This window comes from Oncorhynchus mykiss, chromosome Y, assembly GCF_013265735.2.
Source record: "Oncorhynchus mykiss isolate Arlee chromosome Y, USDA_OmykA_1.1, whole genome shotgun sequence".
NCBI lineage: Eukaryota > Metazoa > Chordata > Actinopteri > Salmoniformes > Salmonidae > Oncorhynchus > Oncorhynchus mykiss.
In genome coordinates this window covers 36,577,225-36,601,417 of record NC_048593.1, presented here as the reverse complement: position 1 = coordinate 36,601,417, position 24,193 = coordinate 36,577,225, and the positions used below count along the sequence as shown (strand labels likewise).

Sequence of the window (24,193 nt, the reverse complement as noted above, 5' to 3'; positions counted from 1 at the left end):
ATGTGTACCACTATGTTTATGTTGTCCCCGTAGCAATACATTCTAGTTCCAATGTGTACCACCATGTTTATGTTGTCCCCGTAGCAATACATTCTAGTTCCAATGTGTACCACTATGTTTATGTTGTCCCCGTAGCAATACATTCTAGTTCTAATGTGTACCACTATGTTTATGTTGTCCCCGTAGCGATACATTCTAGTTCTAATGTGTACCACCATGTTTATGTTGTCCCCGTAGCAATACATTCTAGTTCTAATGTGTACCACTATGTTTATGTTGTCCCCGTAGCAATACATTCTAGTTCTAATGTGTACCACTATGTTTATGTTGTCCCCGTAGCAATACATTCTAGTTCCAATGTGTACCACTATGTTTATGTTGTCCCCGTAGCAATACATTCTAGTTCTAATGTGTACCACTATGTTTATGTTGTCCCCGTAGCAATACATTCTAGTTCTAATGTGTACCACTATGTTTATGTTGTCCCCGTAGCAATACATTCTAGTTCTAATGTGTACCACTATGTTTATGTTGTCCCCGTAGCAATACATTCTAGTTCTAATGTGTACCACTATGTTTATGTTGTCCCCGTAGCAATACATTCTAGTTCTAATGTGTACCACTATGTTTATGTTGTCCCCGTAGCAATACATTCTAGTTCTAATGTGTACCACTATGTTTATGTTGTCCCCGTAGCAATACATTCTAGTTCTAATGTGTACCACTATATTGATGTTGTCCCCGTAGCGATACATTCTAGTTCTAATGTGTACCACTATGTTTATGTTGTCCCCGTAGCAATACATTCTAGTTCTAATGTGTACCACTATGTTTATGTTGTCCCCGTAGCAATACATTCTAGTTCTAATGTGTACCACTATGTTTATGTTGTCCCCGTAGCAATACATTCTAGTTCTAATGTGTACCACTATGTTTATGTTGTCCCCGTAGCAATACATTCTAGTTCTAATGTGTACCACTATGTTTATGTTGTCCCCGTAGCAATACATGTCCTCCAAGAACTCAGACCATGATTATCTGTTGGACCTGATCCACAGTATGATGGAGTATGACGTGTCCAGAAGGGTCACCCCGGAGGAGACCATCTGGCACCCATTCTTCCATTCCATAAGGAAGGAGGGGAAAAAGTGACCCTGAAGATCACAGCACACACTAGCAGGGTTGGGGTCAATTCCATTTCAATTCAGAAAGTATCCCCAATTTCAAATGTTCTTCATTGAAATAGCATTGTACTTCCCAACCCTGCCCACCACTCTACATGTATCTACTCCAAGGGGGATTTCTATAGACTGCATCAGTCTGCTGTCTCATATTATTACATCTGCCCAATTTACAGACACATTGAGTTCACCTGCCCGTATCCTAAGCATTTATTTGGTATTTTGGTCATTTAGCAGACACTCTTATCCAGAGGAACTTACAGTAGTGAGACCATACATTTTCATACTGGTCCCCCGTGGGAATGAAGCCCACAACCCTGGCATTGTAAGTGCCATGCTCTACCAACTGAGCTAAGTTGAAGACAACTTGACTCCCGTTGATCCCTGTTGATTTGTGATTACAACCCGGGCATTGTAAGTGCCATGCTCTACCAACTGAGCTAAGTTGAAGACAACTTGACTCCCGTTGATCCCTGTTGATTTGTGATTACAACCCTGGCATTGTAAGTGCCATGCTCTACCAACTGAGCTAAGTTGAAGACAACTTGACTCCCGTTGATCCCTGTTGATTTGTGATTACAACCCGGGCATTGTAAGTGCCATGCTCTACCAACTGAGCTAAGTTGAAGACAACTTGACTCCCGTTGATCCCTGTTGATTTGTGATTACAACCCTGGCATTGTAAGTGCCATGCTCTACCAACTGAGCTAAGTTGAAGACAACTTGACTCCCGTTGATCCCTGTTGATTTGTGAATACAACCCGGGCATTGTAAGTGCCATGCTCTACCAACTGAGCTAAGTTGAAGACAACTTGACTCCCGTTGATCCCTGTTGATTTGTGAATACAACCCGGGCATTGTAAGTGCCATGCTCTACCAACTGAGCTAAGTTGAAGACAACTTGACTCCCGTTGATCCCTGTTGATTTGTGAATACAATTATCTAGCATGTTTTGTCCATTTTCAATGTGTTTCTTCACAACAAATGAACACTTTCTTTACTTCAGGTTAATGGGTTAGCTTTTAGAATATTGTCAGCCACATTGACGTTAATGGGGAAAAAACTATTGCTCATAAAAGTTGTTGTTATTTATTGATAGACATTTGTTGGTAGTTTAAAGTCAGTAGGATAAACAGTGATGGGAATGTGTTCTGTTGGTCTGCTTGTAGTAGCCCTAGTCATCCAGTTGAGGGCAATGTAACGCCCCATTAATAGATTCCAGTTGATGCAATACAACCCCCCATGAATAGATAGATTCCAGTTGAGGGCAATACAACCCCCCATGAATGCATTGCCTTCAGAAAGTTTTCACACCCCTTGACTTGTTCCTCATGTTGTTGTGTTACAGCCTGAATTTAACATGTATTACATTTAGATTTATCCAGAATACAAAGTGTTAAACTTGAGGCACATCCAATAAAACACATTACTGAGTAACACTCTCCATATTTTCAAGCACAGTGGTATCTGTATACTTGTAATTGTTAAGGACCGGGGAGTTTTCAGGATAAAAATAAACCGAATGGAGTTAAACACAGGCAAAATCCTAAAGGAAATCCTGGTTCAGTCAGCTTTCCATCAGACACTAGGAGATGAATTCACCTTGCAGCGTGACAACCTAAAACACAAGGCCACTTCCACACTGGAGTTGCTTACTAAGAAGCCGGTGAATGTTCCTGAGTGGCCGAGTTACAGTTTTGACTTAAATCTACTTGAAATTAAATCTACTTGAAAATGGTTGTCAAGCAATGATCAACAAACAAATTGACAGAGCTTGAAGATTTTTTGAAAAGAATAACGGACAAATGTTGCACAATCCAGCACAGGAGGCTGCCGAAACGTAGCTGATGGAATGGTATCAACCACATGGAAAACATGTGTTTGATGTATTTGATTCCATTCCACCTATTCCACTCCAGTCATTACCACAAGCCCATTCTCCCCAATTAAGGTCCCACCAACCTCCTGTGCTGGAAAGCTCTTAGAGCAGGGTGCCAAACTCATTCCATGGAGGGCCTAGTGTCTGCGGGTTTTTGTTTTTTCCTTTCAATTAAGACCTAGACAGGTGAGGGGAGGAATTTACTAATTAGTGACCTTAATTCATCATTGAGTTACAAAGGAGGAGTGAAAACCAGCAGACACCCAGCCCTCCATGGAATTAGGCTGCGTGTCTTTGGCTGAATGGCTGTCTTTGGCTGCGTTTAGACAGGCAGCCAAATTTCGTATATATTTTTTTCAATCATTGTGGTTCTGACCAATCAACTCTGAAAAAGTTCTGATGTAAAAAAAAATCTGATGTGATTGGTCAAAAGAATTGGGCTGCATGTGTAAACACAGAAATTCTCACAGCTGTAATCGCTGCCAAAGGTGCTTCTACAAATTATTGACTCAGGGGTGTGAATACTTATGTAAATGAGACATTTCTGTATTTCATTGTCATTACATTTGAAAATATGTCCAAAAACATGTTTTCACTTTGTCATTATGGGGTATTGTATGTAGATGCATGAGAATAAAATCTATTTAATACATTGTGAATTCTGGCTGTAACCCCCCAAAAATGTATTGATGATATTGGATGTATTGGTGATAGATTGAGAGTATGGTTGAGGCGGTATGGCTGAGGAGCCCACGGTGGATCAACGCATCCGTTTTTATTTTGACAAGGGATTAACCCAGCCAGAAATTGAATTATGTCTGTCAGCTATAGATGGCTTCCAGTTTTGGCTCCAATACAATCAAATTTCAAAGACATGTAAATGTGTGGTTGAACTACTATTTTGAATTGATTGAATGTGGAATGTCAACACTGAGGTCTGTGGTTGCAGACTACCAATTAAATGTTAACCAACGTTGACCAAACTACCAATAAAAGTTGATTTGAATCTCTTTAATAGTTGTAACAGGGATGTTGGCTTGTGAATCGCAACAAAAACACAAACAACAATTAACAAATAGTAAAGAAAAAGGAAACTAGTAAAAACAGGTGAAGTGTTGTGGATTCTAAAATACTCCAACATTTCATAAAGGCTACAGGCTAATTAGTCATTATACCCACAAATGGTGGGCAAAATGTTGTAGAAGGACAGCTCCGCCATTCATCTCACTGACTAGACACACTGTGTCATGTGCAGTTTATTTGGAATTTGTATTTCCTTATTTTGTCCTTATTTGTCTTTTATTTCTGGGGTTTTGATGAGAAGGCCCCGGCCTGTACATTAGCACCTGGCCACAGATGTGCACTAATCAAAAGTCTTAGATCTGTGTGGAGTCTTGTTGCCTTTGGTCCACTATGACACTGCTGTCAATGTATCACCAATACCTCCACTCTTATTTATAGAGTTTACCTCATGATCTCGACAAAAAACACCTTTTGTTATGTTGTGATCACGAGATAAATAAATCACAACATAAGGAGGGAATAATTGTTTTATTCACATGCCCTCTCTGGCTTTCTGTAGATTTTGAAATAGGAGATGTCGTTTTTGTTGGAACGCCCTTTTGAATAAATAACATTGAGTGCTAGTCCCCTTTCATGGTTATGAAGTGATAAGAATTTCATATTTCAATTATTTTCTCAAAGTACACAACACTGAAATGTATTGTGTATTATGTCAAATGTTTATGTCTAAAATCAATTCATGTTTTCACTTAGGCTATTGTTTTTTTTATGGCACATTAATTGGGTAAGAATAAGAGTTTAAATACTCTGGTTCTCAATCCATGTATTCACCAGAGAGATGTATTCTTAGGAAGACTCATTTTATTGAATGGACTTCAGGAAGTGATAAAGAACGATTTAAAGGGTATTTGGCATCATGTCTGTGACTGGTCCAAATCGCGTGAGCGCATCCGTAGCCTACACAAGTCCTCGTGCAGCTGTTGTTGCACGCTGTTGCGTCCCTTCTTGTATCCACAGTTGCGCAGAGATTAAACATTCATTCTTGTGATGGCTCCGCTACAGTAACAAACTGGGATTACAACAATCGAAATATTTATATTTGGAAATTTGACATACAGGAAAATAGCCTATAATTCATTAACGGATTTTTTTGCAGTTTGCACGAATCATTTTACTGCAGATGCCAGGATGGGATCCCCCGCAAAATCTGACGAAAAGACCATGGACTCAATCAACTACAACAGCCACAAATCCAATTTTTCGCATTGTTTAGGCGGGCTGCCAACCGCATTTTGCGTCATTTTGTCGGTGTGTTCTATGGCATTTTGTTTTTTGGTAAACTTCAGGACAGCTCACCTGGAGTACAGAGTGCAGACTTTGGAGATGGAGAGAATGTCCCCGATCCCTTCCGATGAGAATGGAACGGTACCTGGTCTTCAGGATATCATTGAAAAACTAGTGCACGAGGTGAGGTTGACGTTAAAGTGTAATACGATTTAATGAACCTCTTTCAGACAGTGATGCAAGATCAGATGCCATATTTTGAAAGGATTATCTCTCACGTTAGAATGAGCATACATTAAGGTTGCCTATTTCATCACAACATTGTAGCCGATCACCATTTATCATGTAGGAACATGGTCTAATTAATCTAGTTTAACTACTCATTTGACACCTCAATTCAGACTGATTCGGTCATTTGGAGTCCAATTTGACATCCGTTAAAAAACGATTGTCATGAACTACCACTAAAGAACAATTAGCATGCACGATGGGCTACACTTACAGTGGGATTGACACCCTTGATAAATATTAGCAAAACAGACTGTATAAAACAATATACAAATATCCTGAGCTGTATTGTATGCTCCCAAAAAGTGGGAAATTATATTTTATACAAAATCTGAAGAACATAGGTACTTTCCACAGGTGCGGGAGTTGTAGGCAAACTCATAGAAAACCGCACACTGCTGCTCATGCTCCCAGGTGTCAACGTTATTAATAACAATGTTTCGACCCTTAAGCCTGATGAACGAACACCTAAGGGTGGAAAGGTTGTTAAAAATAAAATCACCTGGGAGCATTGAAGCGTTTAATTGAAGTGGAAACAATGTTGATTCAGACAGTTTTTGACAAGTGGGGAGCCTTTTTCTAAAATGTTGTATGAGTTGGAGAACACATTGGGAGGGATCTTAGACCATTCCTCCATACAGAATCCCTCCAGATTCTTTTCATACCCTTCCTCTGTTGTAGAATTCAATTTTCATGTCATCTGACCGGAGCACCAGTTCCAATCCAAGTGCCAATGCTGTTTAGTAAACTCCAGGTATTTACATTCATCTCAAGGGGCTCCCTAGTGGTGAAGCAGTCTAAGGCACTGCATCTCAGTGCTAGAAGTATCACTAAAGACCCTGGTTCTATCACAACTGGCTGTGATTGGGAGTCCCGTAGGGTGTTTACATTTTTGTGATGAAATTAAAATAGAGCTCTTTGGCCACGTACACCATTGAGGGGTTTGACGTCAAAATGAGAATGCATGAGCAGAACAGAGCCCCATACTTACTGTAAAATATGTTGGTGGATTAATGATGTTATGGGGCTATTTTGCTTCCACTGGTCCTGGGGCCCTTGTTAAGGTCAACGGCATCATGAACTTGACCCATTACCTGGACATTTTAGCCCAAAAACTGGTTGTCTCTGCATGGAGATTGAAACTTGGCCTCAGGTGGATCTTCCAGCAAAACAATAACCCCAAGCACACATCAAAATATACAAACAAATCACCATTTTGTAATGGCCATCTCAGTCTCTGGACTTGAAACCTATTGAAAATCTGTGGTTTGATGTGAAGAGTGTAGAACATAAGTGCAGACGAATGATATCAAGGATCTGGAAGGATTCTGTGCGGAGGAATGGTCTACGATCCCTCCCAATGGGTTCTCCAACTCATAAAACATTTTAGGAAAAAGCCCAGTGCCTTGATCCTCACAAGGTGATGCGTTGAAAGGTATTGAAAACAGCTGTGTCAATCATATTGACACCTACCTTTAAATAAAATAAAAACAATACTACTTGTTGAACAAAATCTCTTTCTCTGAGCAATTCTATTAGTATAAAATAATCTATTTTAATTTTAATTTTTGCGTACAATATAGCTTAGTATTTTAATTCTTTATTTTAAACAGTCATTTTTGCTCATCTTTATCAAGGGTGTCAATAATTTTAGGCCCCACTGTACATCTAACATCTCACATTATTCACTGTGGCTCTTGTTGTACCCTTTCAGAGACTGACCAAAGCACTGCCCAAACTTCGCGCTGCCAGGGATGTCATTCAAGAGTGCTCCTGTCCTCCAGGTATGTCCCCTGCCCTATGAAAGGCTTCTACGCCCAGGTTTATGGAAGGAATTGAGAATATTCAATATCCAGGGCCTGTTACCTCAGTCCCATGTTACCTCAGTCCCATGTTCCCTCAGCCCCATGTTCCCTCAGTCCCATGTTCCCTCAGCCCCATGTTCCCTCAGTCCCATGTTCCCTCAGCCCCATGTTCCCTCAGTTCCATGTTCCCTCAGCCCTATGTTCCCTCAGTTCCATGTTCCCTCAGCCCTATGTTCCCTCAGTACCATGTTCCCTCAGCCCCATGTTCCCTCAGCCCCATGTTCCCTAAGTACCATGTTCCCTCAGCCCCATGTTCCCTCAGTCCCATGTTCCCTCAGCCCCATGTTCCCTCAGTCCCATGTTCCCTCAGCCCCATGTTCCCTCAGTTCCATGTTCCCTCAGCCCTATGTTCCCTCAGTACCATGTTCCCTCAGCCCCATGTTCCCTCAGTCCCATGTTCCCTCAGCCCCATGTTCCCTCAGTTCCATGTTCCCTCAGCCCCATGTTCCCTCAGTACTATGTTCCCTCAGCCCCATGTTCCCTCAGCCCTATGTTCCCTCAGTCCCATGTTCCCTCAGCCCCATGTTCCCTTAGACCCATGTTCCCTCAGCCCTATGTTCCCTCAGTCCCATGTTCCCTCAGCCCCATGTTCCCTTAGCCCTATGTTCCCTCAGTCCCATGTTCCCTCAGCCCTATGTTCCCTCAGCCCCATGTTCCCTCAGCCCTATGTTCCCTCAGTTCCATGTTCCCCCAGCCCTATGTTCCCTCATGACCCACGGAACCTTCCTCTAACACCGCCTGGTATAGAGGTTCTGGATAGCAGGGAGTTCAGCCCCAATGATGTACAGGGCTGTGCGCACTACCCTCTGTATTGCCATGCGGTCGAATGCAGAGCAGTTGCCATACCAAGCGGTGATGCAGCCAGTCAAGATGCTCTTAATGGTGCAGCTGTAGAACTTTTAGAGCATCTGGGGGCTGAGGTAACATGGGGCTGAGGGAACATGGGTCTAAGGGAACATGGGGCTGAGGGAACATGGGTCTAAGGTAACATGGGGCTGAGGGAACATGGGTCTAAGGGAACATGGGGCTGAGGGAACATGGGTCTAAGGGAACATGGGGCTGAGGGAACATGGGTCTAAGGTAACATGGGGCTGAGGGAACATGGGTCTAAGGGAACATGGGGCTGAGGGAACATGGGTCTAAGGGAACATGGGGCTGAGGGAACATGGGTCTAAGGGAACATGGGGCTGAGGGAACATGGGTCTAAGGGAACATGGGGCTGAGGGAACATGGGTCTAAGGTAACATGGGGCTGAGGGAACATGGGTCTAAGGGAACATGGGGCTGAGGGAACATGGGGCTAAGGGAACATGGGGCTGAGGGAACATGGGGCTAAGGGAACATGGGGCTAAGGAAACATAGGGCCCTGGCAATCTATGTTTAGGGAACATAGACACAGTCCCACATAGGCTAACAATAGGGAGTTCTCCCCATAGTTATCTGTTGTACCTATGTAGTTTCCCTCCTTAAAATGAAATTCTTAAAAAACTGCCTATATACAGCCTATAAATAACAACCTATAAGAAGATTTATAGAAAATCTCAAGGACAGACAGTAACAAATGTGTACGCTGTTGCAGGTGTGAACATGTATTTATATATTTTTTTACCTTTATTTAACTAGGCAAGTCAGTTAAGAACAAATGTTCAATTACAGCCTAGGAACAGTGGGTTAACTGCCTTGTTCAGGTGCAGAATGACAAATGTGTACCTTGCCAGCTCAGGGATTTGAACTTGCATCCTTTACAGTTATTAGCCCAACGCTCTAACCACTAGGCTACCCTGCCACCATTATTTGATAATGCAATGTAACTGAATTTCGAGAATTAAAACGATATTCAAAATTCCAAAAGTTGGTCCAACTGTCTATCTCTGGTTCTCACTGCAGCCCTATTTGTTCAGTCTCATCTCAATGTTTTGGTCTCCCTGGTAACGTACTGTATGCCATCATTCTCTCTAACAGTCCTGCCCCATTACCTACTGTATATTTGGTGAATCCTATATTTGGAGAATCAGTGCAGTCTTGCGATCAGTGCTCACTGCTCATCATGTGTTGAGAATAGTAGAACAGTGACATTATAGGCCAACTGACACTGTGGTCAAGGCCACAAGTTGAATAATTTCATAGATTTTATACAGCAAGAAGCCCTCACATGTGGAAGTTATAAAAAGGAAAATGTGGTTTTCAGATGCACAGAGACTGTTTGACAGCCTGGGTTTACTGAGCAAGCTCGGCCATAGAACATTAAGATTTATAACCGTCTGTTGAATGACAGCGGAGAAGACAGGGTATTCTTAACCTTGTATGAAAAAGTACACACTTTTCTCTCATCTTTTATTTATTTTCCCGAAACGTAGTGCTTCGCTTGAAACGAGAATGACAGGTATCCTACAGAATAATCCGAAGTACAGTACGTGTCTCATCATTGCTTTGAAGCATAATGTCTGTCTCTATGTGATTTCACAGCATCATAGCTCACCTTTAAATTGTGGTGCCGCAGGTAGCCTAGTGTTTAGAGTGTTGGGCAAGTAACAAGAAGGTTGTTAGATCAAATCCCTGAGCTGACAAGATACAAATCTGTCGTTCTGCCTCTGAACACGGCAGTTAACCCACTGTTCCTAGACCATCGTTGTAATCAGCATTTTTTCTTAATGAACTAATTTGGCTAGTTAAATGAAGGTTAAAAAATATAAAATGGAGGAATATTAATAATTCCTCCCTCCATTGTACAGCCTCTGCAACATGGGGCAAGTTTAGTTCATTGGCATTGCCAACATTCAGAGGTGGAATGGTTTCATTTCAGTGGGACCTGCCTGAAGGTAGATGACCTAAGTTCAACCCCTCATTGGGAACTGAAAGGATAAATCTTGTGCAACCTCATGACCATTGGTTTGAAGAGCATTGGCCTCCCAATTAAGAGGTTAGACCCAAATGGAAGACAGAATTCTGGACTGAGAGGCCGGAGGTCTTAGGACTCACAAAAGGATCTATTTGGCCATAGCTAGGTTGGCCTAAGGAAAACACTTAAAAGGGCAGACAAAGGATGGAGATGGCGAGAGAACATGAACTAATGACGCCAACAAAGCCTGTTAATGGCCTCCTGTCTATGCTAGCTGCACACTCAAATGTCAATTGGTTCGATTTTCATTGACAGGCCGTGCTTGTGCGTTGGTTCTTTGCATCTTAAGGAATTAGCACTTTGTTGTGAAGGAAGGAAGGCTCCATTGTTGGTATAACAGACAGGCTTTGTAACCCTCCATCCTGAGAGAGGGACACTGGTTAACTTGCGTCCGTTCAGATTAAAGTTTGTTCTGGTTTATGATAAACTTTAGTTAAAGCTCAAAACACCGGTGGGATTGTCAAACGCTTGCCTGCCGACAGTACTTAGCACCTCTGAACAGGGTGTCGGCAGTCAATCTCTTTTGTGTTCACACAGCAAAGACCTTGGAAGTCATCAGCCACTCAGCCTTGTTAAAACACTCCAAACCAGAAGGTGGCAGTAGCTTTATTTAGCAATGCATAGCCGTGCATATTGCTTATGATCTAGATCCCACGCTATCTGTGCTAATTTTTATATTTTGTAGAAAGCCCTTGTTGATACTATCCAGTTGGCCACAGCTAGATAATTACCTAGCAAGATGACAAAGAAACTATTTAATTCCTTCTCTATAATCCCATACTGCCAGTGCCAGCCCATAGCCAAATATTTAGCTAGCTAGCTAACGTTAACATATTTACTAGCTAGCACAACATAGCTAGCTAGCTAAGGACACTGCACTCGGCAGCTAACACAGGCAGCCGTTTCATGGAAACTAGCTAATCCATTGTGATTTAATTATAATGTCAATACTAGCTACAGTGGTTAGCTAGCTTGGGGAAAGTATTTAGTGTTGTGTGCATTGTGTCTGTGCACTTAGCTAGCTACCATCCCAAGTGTCACTGGCTCATCTGTGGATGTATGAAGAAAATGCCCTATTTAAAAAAAAAAATGGCTCAAAGTTAAGTTGTTGGCTACTGACGAACATTGCAATTCTACAAGTAGAATTGGTATGTTCGTTGCTACCAGGTCGACACACAGCAGGTACCGCTTTTGTTCTAGCAAGAAAAGGAACGGCCTCCCACTGTGATAAGTACCTACAGGCAGTCTATTGGCAGTGAGATTCTCGCTGTGTTTCATGCTTTACAGTATGTAAACCCGGTTCTCTGAAGGAGATGAGGGCGACATCTCACTATGGGATAAGCCCTTGTGTAGGTCCTTTGCTGAAGCCTTTTTCATCTATCAGCTGAACCTTCTCCTTTCTTTCAGTACCACAGAGCATATTTAACTCCGGTCCACGATGCAGGTGGGCCTTTACTCTTCATCACTGAATCTTTTCACCTATGGAACTGTGGGAAAAGCTAGTCTCTGTACAAATGTTGACATTGTGCATCTCTCAAAGAGACATTGTAATATTTCAATAGACAACTTCTCGTGGGGCTTGAAGTGGAGGCCTCACATTAACTGCTGTTTTCTTTGGTGCTGGTTTGTGACGGAGTAAACAGGCAAATGGCTCTGGAACAAGACTGTCTTACTCTTACTGATATACCTTTGGGTAGATCATGTAATTTATGCATAATAAGTGTGTGTATTATCTAGCTAGCGCCTAAAGGAATTTGGTTTGATGTACTCAAACCTCAGACCACTATGTCAAATGCCACTTGTGCACTGTTAGAACTAAACAAAAAACAAAGCCTTTTTCAGTGGATGGTTTATTGCCTATAATACTTCACATATCACCTAGGCAGTACATGTACAGTATACAATGTGTTTATTACTCTATCGTAATATTTATTTACAGAATACTCTATCATAATATTTATTTACAGAATACTCTATCGTAATCTTTATTTACAGAATACTCTATCGTAATCTTTATTTACAGAATACTCTATCGTAATATTTATTTACAGAATACTCTATCATGATATTTATTTACAGAATACTCTATCATGATATTTATTTACAGAATACTCTATCGTAATCTTTATTTACAGAATACTCTATCATAATATTTATTTACAGAATACTCTATCATGATATTTATTTACAGAATACTCTATCTTAATCTTTATTTACAGAATACTCTATCGTAACCTTTATTTACAGAATACTCTATCATAATATTTATTTACAGAATACTCTATCGTAACCTTTATTTACAGAATGGAAGCCAACTCAGAGAAGTCCGATGCTGTAGCATGGGACTATTTCACTGCTAAGCCTGTGGCCATAATAGACATTAAGAATTTGAGTGTGTACTGAAAAACACTTTTAGTATTGTAGGTCCATGTAATCTTTTATAAACCTATTGTTTTTCATAACTAGAGCTTGATATTACATTCTGAAGATGGAGAAGAGAGAAGGGGAGCGATGCTGAGAGAGGGGAAGAGAGAGGGAGGTGGCAGGAGGGAGAAGTGTTTAGCGTAACTGTTCTGTGACCTGTGCCTCAAGGCTTCAAGGGATGTAAAACCAGTTACCGGCACACGTCCGCTGAGCGGGTCAGAGAGCAGCGCTCAGAACAGGCGAATCAGCCCGGATAACTGTGCCTCTTAACAATGTAAAACCCATTTTATAGGACTTCCCTGGGAGAGGCCTAGTAAGCTGTAAAACTTCCTCCAGAAGCTGCTGTGAATGTGTATATGTGTCGGACTCTTTGTATATGTTTGTGCGCACACATGCACGGTTTGTATGTGTTGTAATATCCCTCCTCCACACTACAGGGGTTTGTTACTTCTCCTCGACCCCTCATGCTTTTAACCAAAACGTGATAAATACAACCTCAAAGAAAACTCCCTGAATTGAAATGAAAACATAGATAACTAGAGAGGGGAGTGAATTTTTTAAACAGCTTAGTTACTTGACAAGGTAATCCTTACAAAAAAAAGATAATGGGCCACATGATTTCTTAGGGGGCTCAAAAATGCAATCTACATGTTGGCTATCAGGATAAATATGTCTGCATGCCTACAAAACATTCATGTTTTAAAAAGGAAATGGAGTCTTGAGTCAGGGGGTTTATTGAAATAACCAGTCTGTACATATTTGTCTCAAAATATGGGTAAAAGAAGCAATAAAAGTGTGGTCCTGTAACGTCCCTTATTGAAAGCATCTGTCCAATGGGCTGTTACGGCATTTGGCTGGCTTTCAGCCCCGCTGTAAAATCTCTCTCCCTCTTTTCTCCTCAACATTTCACAATTTCATTGAATAAAACGTGGGGGCTTTTATTCTCTGAGATGGAAAGGGGTATGGGAACAATTATGGCATGTTAAGTTTAATTATCCAGAATCCTAGGTGATTGTTTGAATTGTTAATCGTGTGGCAGATTGAGAGAAATACCCCCTCTCACTGGGTGTCTCTAGGGGTAGTAAATCCTCAAATCAGGATATGCCTGCTCATTCATTTTAGGTGGATGTTTTTTACCCCTCCACTAAGCTGCTTTGTCCCTTCAGAGTTTTGCAAGGGAAGCCTTATCATTCACTACAACATAGCTTTTATGGTGGTACTGAAATAGACACAGTCCTTGTCACTTAAATCCATGTTTTATTTTTATGTGTGGTACACGCTTTGCATAGCTTTCATTGCTCTTTCCTTTCTAAACATTTCATTCTGTCCTACAGATATTTTGTCTCCCAAAAAGTATTGGCTTCGGAATGGACTTGGCAAGACTGTTGCTGTCATAATTTGTTAAACAACCGTTAAAGTGCTTGTTAAGCATGTGCTGTGGCCTCACAAAGGTCTGGGGGAACATGTGCTGTGGCCTCACAAAGGTCTGGGGGGAAATATGTCCTGTGGCCTCTCAAAGGTCTGGGGGGAAATATGTCCTGTGGCCTCACAAAGGTCTGGGGGAAACATGTCCTGTGGCCTCACAAAGGTCTGGGGGAAACATGTCTTGTATGTGTTTTTCAGAGAGAGAGTGTGTGTGTGTGTCAGAGAGAGAGTGCGTGTGTGTTCATGGGTGCAACTGAGTCTGTTTGTCCCTGTCTATATCTGTTTGTCCCTGTCTATATCTGTTTGTCCCTGTCTATATCTGTTTGTCCCTGTCTATATCTGTTTGTCCCTGTCTATATATGTTTGTCCCTGTCTATATCTGTTTGTCCCTGTCTATATCAGTTTGTCCCTGTCTATATCTGTTTGTCCCTGTCAATATCTGTTTGTCCCTGTCTATATCTGTTTGTCCCTGTCTGTATCTGTTTGTCCCTGTCTATATCTGTTTGTCCCTGTCAATATCTGTTTGTCCCTGTCTGTATCTGTTTGTCCCTGTCTATATCAGTTTGTCCCTGTCTATATCAGTTTGTCCCTGTCTATATCTGTTTGTCCCTGTCTATATCTGTTTGTCCCTGTCAATATCTGTTTGTCCCTGTCTATATCTGTTTGTCCCTGTCTGTATCTGTTTGTCCCTGTCTATATCTGTTTGTCCCTGTCTATATCAGTTTGTCCCTGTCTATATCTGTTTGTCCCTGTCTATATCTGTTTGTCCCTGTCTGTATCTGTTTGTCCCTGTCTGTATCTGTTTGTCCCTGTCAATATCTGTTTGTCCCTGTCTATATCTGTTTGTCCCTGTCTATATCTGTTTGTCCTTGTCTGTATCTGTTTGTCCCTGTCTATATCTGTTTGTCCCTGTCTATATCTGTTTGTCCCTGTCTATATCTGTTTGTCCCTGTCTATATCTGTTTGTCCCTGTCTGTATCTGTTTGTCCCTGTCTATATCTGTTTGTCCCTGTCTATATCTGTTTGTCCCTGTCTATGTCTGTTTGTCCCTGTCTATATCTGTTTGTCTCTGTCTATATCTGTTTGTTCCTGTCTGTATCTGTTTGTTCCTGTCTGTATCTGTTTGTCCCTGTCTATATCTGTTTGTCCCTGTCTGTATCTGTTTGTCCCTGTCTATATCTGTTTGTCCCTGTCTATATCTGTTTGTCCCTGTCTATATCAGTTGGTCCCAGTCTATATCTGTTTGTCCCTGTCTGTATCTGTTTGTCCCTGTCTATATCTGTTTGTCCCTGTCTATATATGTTTGTCCCTGTCTATATCTGTTTGTCCCTGTCTATATCTGTTTGTCCCTGTCTATATCTGTTTGTCCCTGTCTATATCTGTTTGTCCCTGCAGGCCTTTTTTCACTTTTCAAAATCCTCTTGACTTGTTCTCATCCATCAACACAGGTACTGTAGACCTCCCTCGCAGCAACAAGTTGTTCAAACAGATTTAAAGGTAATTTAGGGTGACAGCCCTCTACTCTCTGATGCGTGGCTTTAAATGAGTTGGGATGTCACGGTGTCCAAAAGAAACAGTTCACTATCAGAGCTCTCCTTTTTCGTTGTGTTGCATCACCTACCACTCTTAAGATACTCTATTTACCCCTGGCACGGTCTCAGGTATTCCCACACCCTCCTCCTTGGCCAGGGAGTCTAAGTTTCAAAGAAGGATCCCTGGATCTCCAAGAGGCTCCTCCTTGACCAGGGAGTCTAAGTTTCAAAGAAGGATCCCTGGATCTCCAAGAGGCTCCTCCTTGACCAGGGAGTCTAAGTTTCAAAGAAGGATCCCTGGATCTCCAAGAGGCTCCTCCTTGACCAGGGAGTCTAAGTTTCAAAGAAGGATCCCTGGATCGCCAAGTGGCTCCTCCTTGACCAGGTAGTCTAAGTTTCAAAGAAGGATCCCTGGATCTCCAAGAGGCTCCTCCTTGACCAGGGAGTCTAAGTTTCAAAGAAGGATCCCTGGATCTCCAAGTGGCTCCTCCTTGACCAGGGAGTCTAAGTTTCAAAGAAGGATCCCTGGATCTCCAAGAGGCTCCTCCTTGACCAGGGAGTCTAAGTTTCAAAGAAGGATCCCTGGATCTCCAAGTGGCTCCTCCTTGACCAGGGAGTCTAAGTTTCAAAGAAGGATCCCTGGATCTCCAAGTGGCTCCTCCTTGACCAGGGAGTCTAAGTTTCAAAGAAGGATCCCTGGATCTCCAAGTGGCTCCTCCTTGACCAGGGAGTCTAAGTTTCAAAGAAGGATCCCTGGATCTCCAAGTGGCTCCTCCTTGACCAGGGAGTCTAAGTTTCAAAGAAGGATCCCTGGATCTCCAAGTGGCTCCCCCAGAGGAAATCTGAAAGAGGGTGTGATTGCAGATGTCACCCGGCATGCTGTCAGCTTGTGTGAGCCTGCTGCTGTGTGTAAGAGCCTGATCAGTTTCAGCGCCGCCAGCTTTAATCTTAAATGCAAATCTCTCAAATACCTCCAGTCAGCCAGAGAATTCAGTTTTTTTGTTTCCTCCATCTGTGTGGCAGCATGCCATGTTTCTTCACAGTTTAACATCAAGCTCTGCGTGACCCCTGATGTTACCACTGAGATGTTTTTGTAGCCGGGCTGGAGACCTGTAGACTGTGGACTGCTGTTTCCTGCCTGGGGACTTGACTGCGTTTATTATTGTGTTGTTGTTGTTGTTGTATAAAGTGGAAATATAAAGGTTTGTGCTTGGCTGCCCAGAGCCCTGTCTCTTAGCCTGGACTGCTCATACACACACAGATAGTTTATTTAGCTCCTCTCTCTGTTTACTTTTTTCACCTGTTTCATAGTGTTCCATTGCCAAATCTCACCATGTTGATATAATTTAGTTTATCGCAAAATTAAACACAATTTATAAGGTTATTATAAAAACTAAAATGTTATTCAGAGTATGTACAGTGCCTTGCAAAAGTATTCATGCCCCTTGGCGTTTTTCCTATTTTGTTGCATTACAAGCTGTAATTTAAATAGATTTTTATTTAGATTTCATGTAATGGACATACACAAAAAAAATATAAAAAATTAAAAACAGAAAAGTGTTGCGTGCATATGTATTCACCCCCTTTGCTATGAAGCCCCTAAATAAGATCTGGTGCATCCAATTACCTTCAGAAGTCACATCATTAGTTAAATAAAGTCCACCTGTGTGCAATCTAAGTGTCACATGATCTGTCACATGATCTCAGTATACATACACCTGTTCTGAAAGGCCCCAGAGTCTGCAACATCACAAAGCAAGGGGCACCACCAAGCAAGCAGAACTATGAAGAAGAAGGAGCTTTCCAAACAGGTCAGGGACAAAGTTGTGGAGAAGTACAGATCAGTGTTGGGTTATAAAAAATATCAGAAACTTTGAACATCCCACTGAGCACCATTAAATCCATTATTATAAAATGAAAGAATATGGCACCACAACAAACCTGCCAAGAGAGGGCCGCCCACCAAAACTAATGGACCAGGCAAGGAGGGCATTAATCAGAGAGGAAACAAAGAGACCAAAGATAACCCTGAAGGAGCTGCAAAGATCCACAGCGGAGATTGGAGTATCTGCCCATAGGACCACTTTAAGCTGTACACTCCACAGAGCTGGGCTTTACGGAAGAGTGGCCAGAAAAAATAAGCAAACATGTTTGGTATTCACCAAAAGGCATGTGGGAGACTCCCCAAACATATGAAAGAAGGTACTTTTCCATCAAGGAAAACGCTGTCTGGCGCAAACCCAACACCTCTCATCACCCTGAGAACACCATCCACACATTGAAGCATGGTGGTGGCAGCATCATGCTCTGGGGATGTTTTTCATCGGCAGGGACTGGGGAACTGGTTAGAATTGATGAAATGATGGATGGTGCTAAATACAGGGAAATTCTTGAGGGAAACTTGTTTCAGTCTTCCAGAGATTTGAGACTGGGACGGAGGTTCACCTTCCAGCAAGACAGTGACCCCAAGCATACTGCTAAAGCAACACTCTAGTGGTTTAAGGGGAACCATTTATATGTCTTGGAATGGCCAAGTCAAAGCCCAGACCTCAATCCAATTGAGAATCTGTGGTATGACTTAAAGATTGCTGTACATCAGCGGAACCCATCCAACTTGAAGGAGCTGGAGCAGTTTTGCCTTGAAGAATGGGCAAAAATCCCAGTGGCTACATGTGCCAAGCTTATAGAGACATATCCCAAGAGACTTGCAGCTGTAATAGTGTCACGTTCTGACCTTAGTTCCTTTGTTTTGTCTTTTGTTTTAGTATGGACAGGGTGTGAGTTGGGTGGGTTGTCTGTTAGTTTGTCTATGATTTTCTATTTCTGTGTTTGGCCTGGTATGGTTCTCAATCAGAGGCAGCTGTCAATCGTTGTCCCTGATTGAGAACCATATTTAGGTAGCCTGTTTTCCATTGTGTTTTGTGGGTGGTTATTTTCAGTCTTAGTGTGTCTGCACCAGACAGAACTGTTTCGGTTGTTTCTTTGTTGTTTGTTATTCAGTGTTCAGTTTTTTCATTAAATAAGATGAACACTTACCACGCTGTGCTTTGGTCCTCACGTTCTTCCCACGACAGCCGTTACAAATAGCTGAATAGTTATGCACGCTCCAGTTTTCAGTTTTTTTGTCTTATTTCTTGTTTGTTTCACAATAAAAAAATATTTTGCATCTTCAAAGTGGTAGGCATGTTGTGTAAATCAAATGATACGAACACCCCAAAAATCCATTTTAATTCCAGGTTGTAAGGCAACAAAATACTAAAAATGCCAAGGGGGTGAATACTTTCGCATGCCACTGTACAGTAACCATAGCAACTATATTTGGATTTAATTTAAAAAAATCTCAATTCTCTTTTGCATGGCAAGTATCCCTTAGATGGGCATTGGGCATTTATTTTTACCATATTCACGCTAGCAAATTTTTCCAGATTATTATTATCAGTCAGTCCTATGTTTGTGAGGCAATGCTGTGATCTACAATGCCTGGCAATGGAAGTCTTTGTGCAAAATAATGGCTCCTGTTGGTGGATGTACACAGTGCATTCGGAAAGTATTCAGACCCCTTCACTTTTTCCAGATTTTGTTACGTTACATCCTTATTCTAAAATGGATAAATATTTTTTCCCTCATCAATCTACACACAATGCCCCATAATGACAAAGCGAAAAAATAAATACCTTATTTACAATGGTATTCAGACTGTTTGCTGAGCTCAGGTACATCCTGTTTCCATTGATCATCCTTGAGATGTTTCTACAACTTGACCTGTGGTAAATTCAATTGATTGGACATGATTTGGAAAGGCACACAGCTGGCGATATAAGGTCCCACAGTTGACAGTGCATGTCAGAGCAAAAACCAAGCCATATGATCGAAGGAATTTTCAAGACAGCTCCGAGACAGGATTATGTCGAAGCACAGATCTGGGGAAGGGTACCAAAAAATGTCTGCAGCATTGAAGGACTTGAATGGAAGAAGTTTGGAACCACCAAGACTCTTCCTAGAGCTGGCCGGGGGAGAAGGGCATTGGTCAGGGAGGTGACCAAGAACCCACACAGTTCCTCTGTGGAGATGGGAGAACTTTCCAGAAGAACAACCATCTCTGCAGCACTTCACAAATCAGGCCTTTATCGTAGAGTGGACAGACGGAAGCCACTCCTCAGTAAAAGGCACATGACAGCCCACTTGGAGTTTTCCAAAAGCCACCTAAACGACTGTTAGACCATGAGAAACAAGATTCTCTGGCCTGATGAAACCAAGATTGAACTCTTTGGCCTGAATTCCAAGTGTCTCGTCTGGAGGAAACCAGGTACCGCTCATCACCTGGCCAATGCCATCCCTATGGTGAAGCATGGTGATGGCAGCATCATGCTGTGGGGATGTTTTTCAGCAGCAGGGACTGGGAGACTAGTTTGGATCAAAGGCAAGATGAATGGAGCAAAGTACAGAGAGATCCTTGATGAAAACCTGCTCCAGAGCGCTCAGGACCTTCACCTTCCAAAAGGACAATGACCCTAAGCACACAGCCAAGACAACGCTGGAGTGGCTTCGGGACAAGTCACTGAATATCCTTGAGTGACCCAGACAGATCCCGGACTTGAACCCGATCGAACATCTCTGGAGAGACCTGAAAATAGCTGTGCTGCGATGCTCCCCATCCAACCTGACAGCTTGAGAGGATATGCAGAGAAGAATGGGAGAAACTCCCCAAATACAGGTGTGCCAAACTTGTAGCGTCATACCCAAGAAAACTTGAGGCTGTAATTGTTGCCAGTGGTGCTTCAACAAAGTACTGAGTAAAGGGTCTGAATACTTATGTAAATGTGATATTTCTGTTTTTAATTTTTAATACATTTACAAACTATTCTAAATACCTGCTTTTGCATTGTTCTTATGGGGTATTGTGTGTAGATTGATGAGGAAAAAAACGATTTGATACATTTTAGAATAAGGCTGTAACGTAACAAAAAATTGGAAAAGTCAAGGGGTCTGAATACCTTCCGAATGCACTGTATTTTTTGTTGTTGCCAAAACTGGCAAAGTCTTTATAAAAAAGCCTAACTGTTGTTGGGGACTATTTTGGATAGTTTGCGTGCTGAGGTTGTTTTCTGATGACAATCTCCTAATAATATGTACGGAGGTCTGTGATTGGTTGGGGAGATAGTTGGACTAATCCCCTTTCCACTCTCCAATCTCCCATCTCCATTGAAGAGGCACTTCAGACATTGTTGACACTGAGCGCTTCACTAGGATGTTTTCACTGCTGTTTATTTGTACCACTCTCTCCCCAGAGAAAAACACATGGTTTGATGTCCGATGGCATAATGAAGTGCTGACAGAATCGGGTTAGTTTATCCTTGTCGGGGATACTAACACCTGATAGAGTGTGTACAAACTCTGTTGTCACATGGAGATGAATAACATCATGGTCTTTGGTTGAGTGAAAATACATGTGTCTGTTTGCCATTTCTTAGATTTTCAAAGTACTTTCCCTCTCACTCCCACGCGCTAGTTCAAGGAAGTGTAATGGTAAAACCCTTTTATGTGAAATCTCATGGGGCAATGTTGTGGGTGAATTAGAGTTTTTATCACAGATTGTATTACATTACGATCACAATGCAGATATGCAAAACTTATACCAACTGGGACCTGAGCCAAATGTGAAATGGTGGTGCAATTGAATCATATTCTTGACTCTGGAAAAAAAAGAAGAAATTGCTCAAGTGTGAAAGAAAGGTGTGACATTACGAAACACTTAGTCCCACTTTGCATTACCTTCAACAACCAACGTATTACCAAATACTGTGTCTAGTATCTACATGAATGGTCATTCTAGTTGTGGTTTGTAGGTTTCTGTTGTACTGGTGACTCAGACAATCACAATATTGACATGGCAGGGCTCGTGGTCTGACAGGGACCTATAGGCAACCCCAGGGTGTTAGTTGTGACCCTATCCAAACACCCTAACCAGCATGTCATTCTATGGCAGCACATCACAACTGTGTGAAGGAAGTGTGTGTGTTATCCCTGACAGTTTTGCTCTGTTTTTCCCCCACATCACGCAGTTAAACAACCATTGAGCAAAAACATTTTATGAGGGTCCAAATTGATGAGGTTAGACAGCCCTGTGAGTATGTGGTGTTATCACTTGAGTTCCCTGAGAGATTGATAACAGTGGATTAGGAACACCACACTGACTGGACAGCCTCCTGTATAGTGATATGTCTAACCCATAGAGATAGATAGAGTCCTCGTCTTTGTATCTGGGGTCACGGCATCTGTAACGTCTCCATTTCAAAGTAGTCCATGTAAACAAAAATGTAAATAGAAAACAACTTGCTTTGTTGATTTACCACCGGCAGTGCAACCAATATTGTGTGTCATTCATTCATTGTGGCCATTAGATGGAGGTGATATAGCTTAAAGCCATTACAAACCTTACAGATGTAGGATTGTAATTTGATTGCTCCTTTGTTGCTGGGAATTTTCAGAAAGTAAATGCAAACGTGTAGTGTATTTGAGTTTGAAAAGCATTCTAAAGTTTGTAATTTCCACTTTAAAATTCAGACATTTACCAAACAAAAATTGTCCATGAATTATAATCCATATAATAATTAACATGTCCTGTTGCTGCAGGATTATTTTCTTGTTGTAGCAAACTGGCTCAATTTAAAAGCCTATATCTGTAGGCATCCCAATTTGAAGAAGAAGACAAGGCTCTGATCATTGGCTGATTGCTGCCAACCCATAGGAATCCCCACACAGTTAACTACTTTAAAGATGGAAGCTCTCAAAGGCAATGTCTAGAGTCCTCTATGTATCTCTATGGTCTAACCAGACCCGCAAGATCAAATGGTTATGTCAACTGACCAGTCCCCTCCCTCTCAGTTTGGAGGAACACCATGAAGGGTCATTGACAGGTCAGGTTTAGTAAACAAGTCAACCTCCTCCAACAATGGCTTTTGGCCAATTACATAGAATTTATGACCTGACTGATTCATGTTTTTCCTGTGAATAGTTTAACAAACTACTGGGATTTAGGGAATGGTTGTTTTATCACCGCAGTGGAGTTGTAGGGATTTGGATTCTGATAGCTTAGATGTGTTCCAACCTGGTCTCACAGCATTTCGTATTTTGTACGTAGATCCGAGACACTCTATATATGATATGTTACAACTATGAGCTCCATATGGTATGTATTCATTTGTGGATGTCCATAATCCATTCCATATGATATCTTACAAATTACAATTTGTATAATATGTTGCGAATTTGCTAACTAAACGTGCAAAATGTTCTAAATGTATGATATGTTACAAATTCTATCTTGGTGGCTAACGTTAGTCAGGGTAGGGGTTAAGGTTAGGGTTAAGTTTAGGGGTTAGATTTAAAGGTTAGAGTTAGGGATAGGAGAATGATTAACTAAAAGGGTTAGGGGAAGGTTTAACTTACGTGCTAAGTAGTTTAAAAGTAGCTAAAAAATAGTAAGTAGTTGAACATTTGCTAATTAGCGAAAATACTAAAGTTGTCCATGATGAGATTCAAACTCACAACTTTTGGGTTGCTAGACATTCACATTACACTTTCGTTTTTGCCTTAAGAAACCATCTGTCTTATGTAACAACACCAAATAAAACATATCATACTAATTTGAGTATCCCGGATTTACATTTACTAAGTTACATCTAGTCTATGAGACCAGGCTGGTTTTTCAGTGTGTCTGTCAGTCTGTGTATAGATCTACTCTACAATCTGTGTGAGTGCGTATGGTGGACTGTGGGGGAGTATGTGAGACCTGTTGGGCATCTGTCTGCTCAGCTTGGGACAGCAGGCCATTCCTCTCCATCAGCACCATATCTGTCAACACCCCCTCCTCCTCCTCCTCCTCCTCCTCCTCCCCCAGTAGGGGCTGACCCCTGGGGGATCTGGCTTCTCTCCAGACTGAGGACATACTGACGAGCCAGCCTCGAGGTCAGACCGTTTTGTAGGAGGTTAGAAGTCAGAGCGACAAAGGGGGTTGCATATGTAAGAGTTAGATTGAAAGTGAAAATCGTAAAGTATGTGACCAACCTTTAGCATGACAGACTCGTTTTACTAGTTTGATTCCTGTTAAAGCTCTTATCTCAAAGTTCTTACTGTGGTTTAAAGTGATGCTCCAGAACTTTTATATAGTTTCAGCCAGTAGTTTTGAAAATGGTGCTCACGAGCCAGAACGGTTCTCCATTTTCTGTGTACTACGCCATCAAATTGTCTACTATGTCATCCATTTTGTATGATATTTTACATTCTGCAAATGTTTGTATGTCTTATGTTATGTTATAAGATATACATTTCTATAATATGTTATGAATTTGTTGTACTTAAGATCCCGGACTGCGTATTTAATATGTTTACATG

The 24,193-nt window shown here is 41.7% G+C and overlaps 1 protein-coding gene across 5 annotated transcripts in view; it reads left to right on the top strand.

Annotated features, from left to right (window-relative positions):
- Positions 1 to 4,883: 4,883 nt before the first annotated feature.
- Positions 4,884 to 24,193, top strand: part of LOC110510209 (collagen alpha-1(XXIII) chain) — a 96,938-nt gene continuing 77,628 nt past the window's right edge. For 2 of the 5 annotated variants that reach the window (XM_036968198.1, XM_036968196.1), the window contains exons 1-2: positions 4,884 to 5,550; positions 7,370 to 7,439. In XM_036968198.1, the coding sequence (XP_036824093.1) occupies positions 5,272 to 5,550; positions 7,370 to 7,439 (349 nt within the window). In that variant the 5' untranslated portion in view covers positions 4,884 to 5,271. The remainder of the gene's footprint in view (positions 5,551 to 7,369; positions 7,440 to 24,193) is intronic. The other 3 variants (XM_036968197.1, XM_036968200.1, XM_036968199.1) reach the window with 3 other exon arrangements.